Raw genomic sequence first — 15431 nt, forward strand, 5'->3', positions numbered from 1 at the left:
CTATAGAGACACTTAAGCATACATATACAGGCACTCAACACTAAATTTCCTAAAGGCAGGAGATACCTATATAAATGACCATTGCATTGCTCAGAAGCCCAGCACAAGACTGAAATTTAGTTGTTCAGTAACACTTGTCTAGAAAACTCCATTTAACATAAAAAGGACCTCAATATTGAGGCTAGCTTGGAGCTGTATTAGAAGGGCCACCTTATTTCCCATATATGACCAAAGCGTGACAAAGGCCCCTGACAGCATAATGGAGCCCCGCCCACCCAGCAAGCCACACCCTGTTGCAATCACAATGGCTAAGGCCATAAATACCCGGAGTCGCCGCCTCCCGGCCCTGCAAAGCTCCTCGTTTGTGCCGAAATTACAATGTCGACCAGCCGCAAATTAAAGAGTCATGGCATGAGGAGGGGCAAGAACAGATCTCCTCACAAGGGGGTCAAGAGAGGTGGTAGCAAAAGAAAATACCGGAAGGGCAACCTGAAGAATCGAAAACGCGGCGACGATGGTGAGTGGGGGATGGAAGTCAAACACGGGGGGTGGGGGGGATCTTGTTGCCCCAAGGCCCTCCCTCTTGAAATTACCTCTCCCAGGACCCTGAAACCTCAGCCTAAGAAGTTCATTTCCATTTAAATTCATATCTGGGTAGGAAGAGTATGAATGTGTATGTTCTAACGGGTGTCCCTGTCGCAAACATGTCCTTCTCCCACAGCCAATCGCAATTACCGCTCCCACGTGTGACCCCACTGGTGGGCTCTGCCCTGGTGGACTTCAAACAGCACCAGGCAGCAACAAGAGGACAACGGAAGGGGACTGTCAAAAACCGAACTTCGAAGCCAGAGAAGAACCTATCCTGTGGGTAAAATACCAATCATGATGGAAATAAGGAATGTATAATGTGGACTGTTTCTCCCCAACATCTCAATAAAATTCTGAAAACTGAAAAATATGTTTATTTTGATCTTTGGTTGAAGAAAAGCTTTCTCAGGTAGGCAGACTTGAAAAATATCAAAGTAATTTGTCCTGACTCTGGCCATGCACCATCACCAAACTTGAGTCTTGGTTTCAATACACTCTCCCTCTTCCCAACATGGAGAAGGAGAGAAAAAAAGGGAGAAATGAATGTATCAGTGTCCTATGCATGTAGTGTCATAGACAGGTTGTCAAGGGGCTTATAGCATAAGGAGTAACATCAAACCATGTGTTAAAGGTACGTCCTAGAAGTAGAGAACATTCTGCTAGTGGGATTTGATACTATTGACATGGTTAGAGTAGCTATGTTAGGCTTGAGATGGACAAGGCTGGAGATGGGGTCATGCCTAGGAGGTTTGATTCAAGCCAGATGGTGTGACTGTCATCAATTAACCTTAGTCAAGTGTCTGGAAGTAGATATGACCTCAATCTGGGTGGACCTCACTGATCATCGGCAAGGAAAAACTGTCCTTAGTCGTCGTCTTCACTTTACCTTGACCTCGGATTCTGATATGGTTCAGCCAGGGATCTGACACCTCTCCGCATTCACCCACTCACCAAGGGGGAATATTTTTCTTAATGAGTGCTTCCTGTTGCCTCAGAGTCACTACCAGGGTGGCACAGGCTGGGATTGAGACTCATTTAAACCAAGCCACCCACTCGGTTGCTTGCAATCAGAAAAGGATACAGGAAGGAATGAGAGAGAGGATGAGGTTAGACATGAAGTTTCCATTTCCAATAGTGGGGCTTTTGACATGGAACCAAATGACCAAGTTGTATTTTCAATGAAGCACTGGGGAGGCGTGTAGGTACCGGATGTTGCGAGATTCCTTGTGGGTCAGATTGTGGTAGGGCAGCAAAAGCATGAGAAAAATCAGGTTGCTTTTGTCCTGTCTTCTAACTTCTAAGAATGCACATAATGTTTTCTTTTTCAGGTTCACATTCAAATCTCCCCTTAGCATCAGGCACACAGACACTGAACTCAATCCTCCACATGTTTGTCCATAGCGTGACTGCACAAAGCTCTTCATAAACAGTTCTGATCAGGACTCCTTAATCAGAAATGGCCATCTCGCATTTTGTGCCCTGTGGGAGTTCCTCTGTTTCCATGGAAAGAAAGTCTGAGAGCTGCTTGCAACACACAAAATCAGTTAATGTCAAGCATTTGCTGCTCTAGCTATAAATTCTAAACTTTGGGGCGAGATGTTTATAAGAGACCAATACAAAGGAAAAAGGAGGCCGAAAGCCTCCCTACATTCCTGCATGGGGCCAAAATAGCTCAGCCTGGCTGCTTTGATAAGGGTTGACCTTGGTCAAGGCTTTTCTGTGCTGAGGCAGACCCTGCAGTTAGTGTCAGCTGGAGGCTGATTGCTGGACTGCATAGCCCGCAATCTGAGCAGCACATCTCTGTGTGTCTCACACTAGCTTTCCTGCATTCCTCCCCACCCCCCTCTTCCCACCTTCACCCCCCTCTTCCCACCTTCACCCCTGCCACTCCCCGCTATGACTCCCGGCCAAGAAGCTTCAAATGCTTTTCTGTGCAGCTCCCCCTGTTCACTGTGCTCACCACTTGGCCCCGTCTCTACCCTCTTTTGGACTGTCACTATGTACAAATATAACATCTCCTATCTCAGGGAAAAACCAAGAGTCAGGAACACACTGGGAGAGCAATAATGCTGAGTGTGAAATTGACTTCTCTCAACAAACTTGTTCTGCCCAGAAGTTGTCCAGGATCCCCCTGGAAAGCAGATCCTGCAGAACACTCAAAAGAGGCTTTACTGAAGGCACTATTCAGAGACAAGACACCTAGAGCCTAACAACAGTGTCTGAAGGACAAAAGACCACTTGGTAAAGCCTCCTAGTGCTTCCATCGGCCACAATGAACTGGAAGCCAGCAAGCAAGGGATCCCATGTGATACCAAATACAAGGGCCAGCCTCCCAGGCATCAAGGAACACAGCATGTTGGAGAATAGCTCTGAAAAACCAGGGATGATAGCTAACACAACTTTGTAGGCAGAATTTCTTCTTTCCTTTAGCATCCTGTTCATCTCTCATTTGTTGTCACAGGCCAAAGTCTCTTCAGCCTTAGCTAGTAATAGAGGCCCCAAACTGAGTTCTCAGAGCTCTCGAACCCTCAGCTTATGCCCAGACAAGATTATGTTCAGCTAAAATGTTTTAATATGACATTATGTTTCAACAATTTTCCGTACACTGAAACCATCTAATTAGTGACTAGGATGGGCATGTGGCAAACAGCCCATGGCTAGTCAGGACAGCCAGACCCTTGCCTGGTGACTTCAGTCTTTGCCCTCATAGACAGGTTTGGGAAGGAATGGCAGTCACCCAGAAAACTCTGTTTTGCAGTACGAACATTTTCCAGACCCACACGCTGGACATTTTCCAGCGCTGGTGTTGACTTAGTCCCTGCCCTCCAGGAACATTCATTCTGTTGCTCTGTTGACAGCTCCTGCAGGCCAGGCAGGCGCACCCAGGTAAATAGCACAAGGGTCCGTCCATCGTGGTGGCGCTCAAAGACCTCACCCTCTGTGTGCTTTTCCTCCATCTCCCTGACTTCCAGTTTTCTCTGGAACGCTATGTCCTGAAGTCATCACTTACTCGGACTTTTTTGGAAAGTCAAAAAATAAAAATTTTAAGGATCTTGGCCACCAGCCCTTCTGGGTCACCTTGACCTTCTTGTGAGCTGACTTGGATACAAGGCCTCTACTTCACTGGTCTTGGGGTCTGATGGGAGTGGTGCCAGAGCACCCACGTGTGGGTGGAGAGAACCCAGAGTAGCTACGGGGGAGACAGAGCTGACTCCCACCTCTTGCCCTGGGCCTCACCAGATGACCCCGGGTGGAAACAGCCATGTCTGTGCAGCCACAGGCAAACAGGAAGTTCTGGAGAAACGCTCATGGCTGTGCAGAGGAGGTGAAGGGCCAGAAACAGCAGCTGGGAGGGGACCCTGTGTGGTGCAAATCAGACATGGCCTAGGACTTGGCTGTCGGGGTCACCCAAAGGTTCTCTCCTTTGAGACCAGAGGACAGCAGCAGCCTGGCTTTGCAATCAGCACATAGTCACTCACTAGGCCACTGTGGGGAAAGAACTGTGGGGAAAAGGGACAAGGTCCTAATTCCTGATCTCTAGGAGCATTGGGGTCTTAGTTACCAGGTTGATGAGTCAGAAAGCAGTTCGTTCCACTTTGAGAGAAGCTCTCCTCACGTCTGAAGCCCCCAAACCACCCTCCCTCTGCAGCCTTTCATCAGCCCAAACGTGAGACCTCACCCTGATCAGAGCCCTGCAGCCACTCCTGCCATCTCAGCTCAGTGTCCCAGAAGTGGTACAGATGACAGTTCTTTCCACACAGCCCAGCACCAGGGTCTGGATTCCATCAGAGACAACTCCTCTTACATTGTGACCTTGAGCCACCATCAGTCCTGCCCTGTTCCAAGCCTTTGCATACCTCCTGTCCTACAGCCATTTCATCTCCTCGCCTGGCCCCAGTCCCCCACCACTGTCACTAAGCCCAACTCAGGCAGAAGGGAGGGAGGCATCTCTGGGCACTGGTTCTACTAGCCATGTGATCTTTGGTAAATTTTTCCACCTTTATGAGCTTCATCTTCCTTATCTACCTCAGTCATAATACCCATCTCACAGAGGTCTTGTAAAAATATCAAATGGCTACTAGATTTATCAGGATGATCACTTCATAAATTATACAAATATCTAATCACTATTTTGTATACTTAAAACTAATATAATATCATATGTCAACTGTAATTTTTAAAAATTATTTTAAAAATGGAATATTGGGTCCGGGCCAGGTAGCTCAGTGCAATGGAGCATCGGCCCAATACGACAAGGTTGCAGTTTCAGTCCCTGGTCAGGGTACACACCAGCATCAACCAAATGCATGAATAAGAGGAACAACAAATTGATGTTTTTCTCTTCTCTCTCTAAAATCAATAAATAAAAATTTAAAAAGAAAGAAAGAATATCAAATGCTGTAAATTACAGGCCCTGAGCAAGTTGGCTGCCTTCTCTGTCCCTCTGGACTGACCTTTCACATCATTGTGACTGTGACCCTGACTCATGACCCTTTGTGCTGCCTCAACCCCAGGATGCCTTAGCACTGAGGCTGTGGACAGGCGTCCTCCACGCTGCCTGCGTGCTCTGCAAAAGTTCCCATGTGATCCGCAGCTTCTTAATTTCCCTTGAGCTCAGGAAGTAGCTACACTTCTCTGGGGTTTGTTTTACTCTCTCAGAAAATGTAGAATTTGAGGATGATCTTATCCCCCCAACTAGACTGCAAACTCCTTGCAGTAGAAGCCATGACACCCATGAGTGAGGGATAAATAACATCAGCACACACAAATAGCCATTGTTCCTTAGGAAACAAATCAACAGATCCACCTCTCAATTTAATTTGTTGTAAAAAATAAAATTTGAGCATAGGTATCTGTGAAAAGGATCAAGAATGAATTAATAAACCCCCTGAATGGGATCATGTTTATTTTTCTCATTAGCAGCAGGCATGTGTCTCTGTAATTAAGTAGCTATGAAATCCTCAGGTCTAACACAAATGGTTTGTAATGAAAAGACATGAAGAACTTGAATGTCAAAGTTTGCAGGGAACCTCCTCAAAAGTGCCTCACATGGAAGTTCTCAAGAAGAAAAAGCTTCTCTACAGGATGAGGAACAGCACCTTGATTTGCTGACCATTTCCTTCAGGAACACAGAACTTCCAGGTGCATAGAGTCCCCTGGGATCAAACTGATAACATGCAGATCCTGGTTCTGTAGGCCCAGGTGGGCCTGAGAGTCTGCATTTGTAGGAGGCTCCCAGGTGGCACTGACGCTGCTGGTCAGGTGACCACTCTGTGAGTAGTGAGGGCTAAGTGGAAGCCCAGAGATGAGCCCCAGCTGGCTCCACCCAAACTTCCAAGGGGCAAACTTCCATTGCCCCTCTCTGGGGCTCTAACATCTCTTCCAATTGTTTTTTTTTTTTTAAAGTGAAGTCCTAAAAAATGAGACTAAAGAAATCTAGCCCAGCAGTAACTGTCTCTGACTACTCTCTAGGGTAGGAAGCAGCAGCATCGCTGAACATGGATAAAGGGCTTTCTCTGCCACCTCAGAACCACACGTGGGTTGTGTTACTTGAGAATATGGGGAGGGATCAGACTTCCCAGGGACAGCAGAAGAAAGAAGTGATAGAAGAGTTTAGAAAAAAGCTCTGCGAACAAGTGAAGCCTCTCCCAGCCTTGCCACCACGGTATCTCTGGCTGGACCACTTAATCCTTCCCCCTTTTTCTTTTCTACATTTGCTCCCCTCTGGCAGCAGAAACCACCTCACAGCCTGCTGCACTCAAAGTGTATGTCTATTTGCATTTGGTTGACGGCACCAGAAACACATTCCGGCTAACGTAAAAGAGGGAGACGGAATCTGTTGGAAGGTGTGGAATTGCTTGGAGACTAGAAGGAAAAGCTGGACAGCCAGGCCACATGATGGGAGTCAGGCAGGAAGCAGATAGGTAGCTCTCCTCACAGTGAAATGTCTCCAATGGTTCTCCATTCTTACATCACTCCCCTAAATCTTCAGGGCCCTGGGAGAGAGAAAATAATGGTCAAGCTTGTGTTGCAGTGGGTTGGGGGTGGTCCTGAAGGGAAGATCAAGGGACGGCCTTCACAGAAGGGAAGATGTATGCCAGCGGCCAGGTACAACAACCACTGCAGAAGGCAAGAAACGACTTCCCCTTAATGCAGCTCACTACATAGGTAGGGCAGAAACTTAGCATCCTGAGCACCCAGCAGCCACATTCTTCCGTCCCTCCATCTGTGAACACCCTATAACATGCAGTTTTTCCTGTAAAACTGCCATGTTAGCACAAAGAATTTGCTAAGAATATATAACATACAATTTACTTTCACTGCCAGAACCAGAAGTTGGCTTCATTCTTGACTCCGTTTTTCCCCCTCCATGGAGAACATTATCATCGCATGGAAAAAGTTAACAGCAAACAGGAAAATGAGGAGTCATAAAGCCCTGTGTAGGCCTGCTGCCGGTGGCAGGGGCAGGCCCAATGGCTGGGGGGCACGTTTTATATTCCTGCCTCAGCAAAAGTAAGTATGCCCGGGAGCCACAGATCCTCGGGAAGGGCTGAGAGGGAGACCGTGGTCTCTGTGACAGTCCAGAGTTTAGTGATATGCAAATCTGCGGGGACTGGGAGAGGCCCAGGCCAAGGGAGGACTCCATCACTCCTACCTGAGTCGTGTGTGTGTGTGTGTGTGTGTGTGTGATTTCTTTCTTATCCTCCTTCCACTCCAGATGTCCTGGAAGCAAGACGTCTTCTGGTTAATTTAGCACCTAGAAGCTCTCAGAGATTTGGGTCTTTGCCGTCTAGTAAGGAAGCCACTGGCCAAATGTAGCCATTGAGAGCTCATGGGGCTGGATGTGCTGTCACTGTAACATACAGTAGTGGGTAAAAATATTTTTACAGTTGTTCATGTGGCAAAAGACATGCAGGTTATGATTATCACAATATCTTTATTAATTCAGGATAGTGTCACAGTGCAACTGTAAACCTCCTATCCCACCCTGTACATACTGGCTTTCAAACACTTAATATGAACAAGAGAGCATGAGATTTCTCAATAATTTTTGACCTTGATTATATGTTGCAATTATATTTTAGACATATTTGATTAAATAGAGTAAAATTAATTTTACATGCTTCCTTTTTCAACATATGGCTACTAGAATAGTAAGAACCACTGATGTACCTCATGTTAGATTTTATTGAACAGAGACAGCCTAGGGTCCCCTGGATTTGCACAGCTCAGTAACCCTTCACCAGCCATACTTTCCCCCCTTTTCATTTAGAGCAGAGCCTACGAGAGCCTATTCGAAGTGGGCACTGCATAGAGACGAATAAAACCCTGCTGTCTGCTTTCTCCTTTGCCATGCCTCCATCACACACACATACACATATATCCTGTGTCTTGATTAATCCTGTAGGTCTAAAGTTGTAGGAAGTGGTTGCTATGTTCCGTGGTGCTATTCTTGCTATTCTCGTGTTCATCCCTGATGTCTCTGCTGTGCCTAAATGATTGCCTTTCCCCACCCCAGATGCCAGGGGCCAAAATTGCCCCATTGTATTGCTGTATATTTTCTACAACTTTGGACTCTTAGTGAATGGGTTCAGAGTCGGCTGGTTTATAAACATACAATAGACAAAAACTTTAAATGCTTCTTCTTTTCGTCATATCAGGAAATTCTGTGTCTCTCTCGCACACACAGACCGGAGGAGAGATAGTTATCACCATGATCTACTCGCCTGTCTACCTGTTAATTCACACCCCCACTCGCACAAAGGCAAAAAGTGCAGAAAAAATTTAAGATGGTGGCACTCCACTTTAAATTCTATCTTGTTTTTCATATAGTTACTTGAAACTAATAGAATTGTAGAAATGTTCACATCTAGGAATAATAATAGCAATATATTTGTGATAGATACTCTCCTATGAGCTTTGTACATGTTAACTTCTTTCACACCCAGCACAGTCCCATGAAGTAGATACCATTGTGACCTCTGCTTTAGAGGTCAGAACCTGAGGAACAGAAAGATCAAGCAATTTGTCCAGGGTCAAAGGGCTGCTGAGTGGCAGAGCTGGGATTTGAACCAGGCTCCCTGTTTCACATCTGTGTGCGGAACCACTAAGCTGTGGCCTTTGTTTTTACAGGTGAAGGAAATGAGGCCTGGAGATTGGGGAAGACAGGCTCGCCATGGCCGAGTTAGTGACAGAGGCAGAACTAGAACTCTGTTCTCTGCTGCCCCCCAATATTGCCCCCGGTTCCCTACCCCACAAACCAGACCATGTTCATGTCCAAAGTGAAAGGGTGTTTTCATAGAAGTAGACAGGATACTTAGGTGGGGGACAGAAAGGAACAGGAACAGACAACATTTCTGATCTCTCTGGTAAAAGCGGGATCAGTTGAGTCAAACCCTAAACAACAAATTGTATCAGAAAAACCAAAGGCTTTGGCATCAGCCAGTTCTAGAGCCAGATTTTGCCATAACCACTTAACAGTTACATGACCTTGAACAAGTTACTCAACTTCTCTGAGCCTGTCATTTGCTGTGTAAACTTAGGTTAAAAACACCACCTTCAAGGTCACCATGAGGATCTGCGTAGGATCCATACACAAAACAACTCACGTCACACCCAAGGCATGGTGAGCACTCTGTAAATATCAGTTTTTCTCCAGACCACCCCTGCCCTCAATCTCAGGGTCCAAACAGGGACCCCAAGAATTTCTGAGAAAAAGAAGGGTCTAACAGGAATAAAGTAAGAGTGTACGTCTGCAGGGGTGGCCCCAGGGACTGAGGAGTGGAAACCTCTGTGCTGTTTGTGACATAGCAAGTCAGGCAAGATGCACCCCGTGGCCTCACTCTGTGTTGCTAGAAAGAAAGAGGTGGATTGTGAGCTCCAGCTTGAGTCACAGAAGCCCTTTGTATCTCCCAGGAGAGGGGAGGGTAGGCCCCAGCTGCGGGAACAGTGGTGGGCGGGGCCATCTGGCAGCCTGGATTTCATCTAAGAAAGGCTGGCCTCCTGCCCAGCCTGGGGTGTTGCAAGGGCCTGGGGAGGTGCCTTGTGAGGTAGGGACAGGTGTAGACAGAGAGCAAAGACTTGGAAAAATAGAGATGTCTTTCTTATTTCTTTTAGTTTGTAGTACAATGAATTAAATTAATGAACTAATAAAGTTTATTTTTAAAGCTATTTGGGCTTAAAGAGGTTCCACATTCCTCATTGAAAAGACTTCGAATGTCATAGGGCAGTCAGAGTGCCCTCCGGGGTCATCTTCTCCATTTCCCTGCCCAGAGCACCCTCTGCATGTCCTCGCCCCTACTGAGCAGATGAAAACCCGTGGGTGAGGCCCCAAGACTCCCGAGATGAGAGACAACTTTCTCTTCTAGCTCCACTTATTTTCCACTGTTTCAACTACAAGGTAATAAAGCCAGAGACCAAAGGGAGGCTTCCTTCTGGAAAGAAACCTCTTTTGGTTTCTCACTATCACCTCTCACATTCCTCCCATATTTTAAAACACAGTTCCAAGAGTCTTCCTAATCAACCCAGACAGAAAAGAATGGGCATTATCACCTCTCCGTTTGCAGATCACCGTGCTTGCCCTCCTAGACGTCCGCACAGGTTACAGTGCTATTACAGTTACTGGGGTGCGGTCTCATGGCCTAAAGGAACATAATGTTCCTAAAGACAGAAACAGCATCCTCTCTGTCTCAGCCAGGTTGCTCACTACAGGACCCCTCAGGTTGGGACAACATTCTCTCAGCTAACTCAGGGGGGTTTATTGAATGTCTACGCCATATGGGAACTGCATTCATGCGTTCCTACATCTACCCAGGACAGCAGCCAATGCCATAAACATCACGAAGGGAAAGGCCATTATGCCACAGCAGGTCTTTATGTTGAAAGTATGGTTCCTGGTATCATTTGTGCCCTTAGGTCACATACCACAAAGGTGAGCAAGGAAGGGGTCGACATTAAAGAGGCAGTTGTTCGCTATGGGTGTGTTAAGTCCCTGAATGACACAAACTTTTCCTGGGCCCTTCGGGGTATATACCCCAGGAGTTCCCGATGTTGCTGAGTCCACAACACTTCAATTCTAAGGTGTCGATATGGCCAAAGACAGAAGGAGAGGGCTCTGTTAATTCGAGGTGGTGCTCAAGGCCTGGACACTCCTGCAAGAGCAGGCAGTATGATGTTTCACACTGAACTGTTTCCAGCCCCTAGTACAGTGCCTGGCACATAATAGCTACTCAACAAACCTGCGAAGGATGGACAGAGGCAATGCTGCCAGCAAGCAACCATGCACAGGGACGGGAACCCAAAACACCCCGGAATTTATTTATTAAAAAATTGTGTATTTATTCTTACATCTTTAAACTTCAAAATACTCTCCTTTTGATGCAATACACTTATCGAGACATTTTTCCACTGCTCAAACCTGTTTATGAACTCATTGATTTTGATGCTTGTTAGTGCTTCTGTTGTGTTTCATTTCACCTTTTCCACATCAGCAAAAAGTTTTCCTTTTAAGAGTTTTTTCATTTGGGGAGACAAAAAAAGGCATTTGGGGCAAGATCCAGTGAATAGAGAGGGTAGGGCAGGAGTGTCTTGCCATTTTTAGTCAAAAACTGCTGAACACTCAGCATGGTGTGGGCAGGTGCACTTGTAAATCACCCATCTTGCAATGGGCAAACATGGTGAAAGAGTCTTCAAATTAAATTCACTGAGGCCAAGTTCAGCCTCTCACAACAACACCACCTAGTACACTGCTACCTAGGGGTTCCCAGAACCCTCACCTCACAGAGGAAGCCTGTACTACAAGGGGCCCACACTGCAGAAGATAACTCTGGGGTTTTGGGGGTCCCCCTTTATATGTCTTCCATAAGGAGAAGGAAGAGAAGAACATTGCAGTTAGAAGGGAATCTAGAGCTTTTCCAGACCAGCCTCCGCTTTAGGTAAGAAAATTAGGAGAAGGTTGTATGGTGCAGTGGAAAAGGACCAGACTTTGGGAGACTGAATACTCAAGTTCTGACAAAATCTCAGAAAGAAAGAATTGTGACTGGGGAGTGATGTTAGGGCATCTGTCTTTGCCACTTCCTCCCCACCCCATCCAAGTCAGTTTTATACTCCCACCCCATCTTTATGCTCTCAACACATTTGCATGTTCCTTAATGCAACGTTCACCTTCTGGATTTTATCCTTGTTAATTCTCTGACTGCAAGCTTCATAAAGCTGGGGGTCATGATTTGGATTTGTTTGTTTGTTTGTTTGTTTGCCTCTGATCATAGCATCCCCTGCATCCAACTGAATCACATAGTAAGTATTTGATAAGTACATGAATTTGTACTTATTGATAATAAGTATTGTATTATTGATAATACATTATTCCTCAGTTACATGCTAAATGTTTTATGGAGGTTAGAATGGCTCCTTAAAACAGTCAACTACTTGTCAATTAGTATTCAAGAAAGCTGGTCAGAACAGAAGAGGGTTGTGTTCTGTTCTGGAGAGCTGGGGGGTCCAGTGACCACATGGCCATTAGAACCAACACTAATCTGAGCTGAAGGCAAACTCAAGGAACGTGCTCCAGAGCGCGGGCTGGGAGAATACAGAAATGCAAAGAGGTCCAGGTAGTGGAACTGGGACAGTAAGCGGCCAGCCCACAGGGGCCCAGTGGCAGCTGGAAGAAAAGTTTATACCTGCCTTTGGGAAGCTGTGTACCGGAAACGCAACCAGAAAGAAGAACCTGGCATCCTCCATATTCAGGATTAAGAGGTGGCAGAGTTAGCCAAGAGTGAAATATCAGCCTTACATTTTTTATTCTGATCTATGTTAAGTTGTAGCAAGTTATGTGCCTATAAATTATACTCCAATATATAGTCTGTGTACTGAGATTTTGAACTTTAATCAGAAAACTGACCGTACTGTCATGAGGCCAATCCATCATCAAGGAAGACTCTAGATTTAGAACATGAGTGAGCAGCCAGGTCCTGGTTCTAAGGTCTAGTTTGAGGAAGAAAAATATGACAACTAAACAATGCACCCAACATGGCATGCAATCATCTATAAACTGTGAGGGGAACCACGGGGCTGTATCTGGGCTGGTCAAACAGAAACTCAGGCCCTAAGATTTTTGAAGGGTAGAAGTTGACACCAAAGAGGGGAAAAAACTTAAAAGCTGATCTATTACAAGCATAAATGGGCAGATTCTTGGGCTCACAAATATCATCTCTAGATATTTTAGAGAAATCTTTACATCCCTACACAAAAAGCATTCAATAATAGTCCCAGCGACATCTAAAGTTAACAAGACTCTCACACGGAGTGACTTAAGAATAAAATTGGGCCTGCTACAAAGTCTAATGCAGGAGTCTTTTCTTCTTGTAGTATACCTAGGGGACTATAGAATAGTCAAATGCATCTCTACATTACATAGTCTACAGCAGTCAAAAAGTAGATACATATGTGTACTAATGTAAACTGAGATCTCTAGGACACACTACTAGTGGGGAAGAAAGTAGCAAGACACTGCATGCGGTATGACACCCTTTTAATATAACGGTAGAATTTTTTATGTGTAAAAATAAGGGAGGTGTGTAGGAAACACACATGTAGATGTACGCACACACACATGTTTACAAGCACACCCAAATACACAACATATACATAATTGTGTATACAGTTTCAAAAAACATTTGCACCAAACTGTTGAAAGTGATGATTTCAGAGGAGAAGGACAAGATCAAGTGGGGAACAAAGATTTATCTATATTGTTTGAATTTCATTACATATTACTTCTGTAATGAACTTTTCAAAAAATGTCTTCAAGCTGCAAGCAATTTCTATCTGGCACGAAATGGAAACATCAATGGTCCTTTAGCATAGAGAGTCTCTTTGTTCTGAGGAAATTGCCCGAATGAGGGCTTTAATGATATAAATGGAAAGTAAAGACTGGCTTCTGTGCAGGAGATGTGGTTGCCAGGGGGAGAGTTCTTCGGAGGGCTAATCTGTGTGTCGGAGCAGAGCTGACTGGACTAGGAGGTTTGTGAGGACATGCGTCCTAGCTGAGAAACGAAGGAGGACCCAGAGGGACGGTGGGGTGTTTATGTCCCACCCAGCAGATGCCTGCTCTGGGTTTGAGCTCCTACGGTTAGAAGTTTGAGGACAAGAGGTTGGAAATATTTTCCTAAGATCTTCCGTGAGACTCTGGCTGCAAGCTGTGTTCCCTCTGCACACAGGTGACTAAACGAAGACCCAATTCACAATTCACACGAAGCCTTTCTTCTCTGCCATGTGTGAAGATGGGTAAAGATGGGTGACGGCTGTGAGTGGCATCTTTTTTCCGTTGTACTTCTCAGTGGGTCATTACTGACATGTAATAAAGGTTTGAATACTTTGGATGCTTATTTTGGATACTTTACTGATCTTTTATTAGTTCTCATTGTTTTCAGTTCATTCTCTAATTTTTTTTTTTTTGGTTATGTCATCTGTTAAGAACTCACTGTGTCCACTGCAAAATTCTTGTGTTGAAGCCCTAACTTCCAGTGCTTTAGAATATGACTATTTAAAAACAGGGCCTTTATGCCCTGGCTTGTGTGGCTCAGTTTGTTGGAGCATCACACTGTACAACAAAAGTCCCAGTTCAATCCCCAGCCAGGTTGTGGGTTCCATCCCCAGTCAGGGCTCATACTGGAGGCAACCGATTAGCATTTCTCTCTCACATCAATGTTTCTCTCTCTAAAGGCAATGAAACAAATGTCCTCAGGTGAGGATAAATAAAAATACGTAAATAAATAAAAACAGGGCCTTTAAAGAGGTGATGAAATTCAAATCAGGCCATTAGGGTAGGCATTAGTCCGATCTGACTGGTGTCCTTTGACACAGAATGTCCACGCCCAGAGAGACAACCCTGAGAAGAGAAGCAGGAGGGTGGCCTCTACAAGCCAGGGAGAGGAGCCTCAGAAGAAACCAAACTTTGTGATCCTTAATCTTGGACTTTTCTACCCTCTAGAGCTGTGAGAAATTAATTCCTGTCATTCGAGCCACCCAATCTGTGGCATTGTGCTATGTCAGGCTTAGCAAACCAATTCATTTTCATACAATCAGAAAATAATAAGAATTTTCTCCCATACTTCTACCACTTACTCCTGTTTCCCACCTTATCACAGTGACTACCATACACATTCTTCCAAAGTTCTTTTAAACTTTCTAACAGGCCAAAATGTAGAGGTTAAGTTACCTTATATAAAAGCATCTTGTTAAGGGATATTTGAGGGATATTACATTTCATTCAATTAATCCAGCGAAGTTGGCACTATTCATTATTTTGGTGATTAGTTGAGCAGATGGGGAATCAAGAAGGTAAGTGACTTGTTCAGGATTACAAGTCATAATTGGACTCAGGTTTTCAAATTTATTGATTTTGTTCCATTACATCCATCAAAAAACCATGAAGAAGGTAAATTTTATAGTAGAAGAAAATTAAATGTTTAGTAACTATTACTATAATTGCTCTTTCTGGGGTTTTAAAGTGTTCTTTCTACCTCTACTTCTTGTTTTCCTTCCTTGAGGGGAAGGACATTTTTTGTCCAACTTTGCAATACAGCTACTTAACAACATCACCTGTTAAGTTTCTGCCTTCCCAATCATGTTGCTGAAGGAGGCAGCAAATAATAGTGAACAGTCTTTAGTTTGATAGGCAGTGTGGATGGCTCCTAAGGACTCCTGTCTCCCGAGGTTTGTAGTGACTTGCTTCAATGACTGAGATACAGCAAAACTGCTGATCTATCACTGCTAACATTAGGTTAAAAAAGACTTTGCCACTGTCTTGCTCACCCTCTCTTACCTTCTTACTTATTCACACT

The 15431-nt window shown here is 44.9% G+C and overlaps 1 protein-coding gene and 1 long non-coding RNA gene across 2 annotated transcripts in view; one reads left to right on the top strand and one right to left on the bottom strand.

Annotated features, from left to right (window-relative positions):
* The first annotated feature begins 374 nt into the window (after positions 1-374).
* Positions 375-843, top strand: TNP1 (transition protein 1). Its single transcript, XM_037132325.2, has 2 exons — positions 375-517; positions 722-843. The coding sequence occupies exons 1-2, from the start codon at positions 379-381 to the stop codon at positions 748-750; spliced, it is 168 nt and encodes a 55-aa protein (XP_036988220.1). The 5' UTR covers positions 375-378; the 3' UTR covers positions 751-843.
* A 4597-nt stretch (positions 844-5440) lies between these two features.
* Positions 5441-15431, bottom strand: part of LOC119039542 (uncharacterized) — an 85283-nt gene continuing 75292 nt past the window's right edge. Inside the window, exon 3 of the long non-coding RNA XR_005080629.2 lies at positions 5441-6584. This is a non-coding gene — a long non-coding RNA (uncharacterized LOC119039542). The remainder of the gene's footprint in view (positions 6585-15431) is intronic.

The sequence above is a fragment of the Artibeus jamaicensis genome, unplaced genomic scaffold (assembly GCF_021234435.1).
Source record: "Artibeus jamaicensis isolate MK-2021 breed Jamaican fruit bat unplaced genomic scaffold, CSHL_Jam_final contig_1015, whole genome shotgun sequence".
NCBI classification, from domain to species: Eukaryota; Metazoa; Chordata; class Mammalia; order Chiroptera; family Phyllostomidae; genus Artibeus; species Artibeus jamaicensis.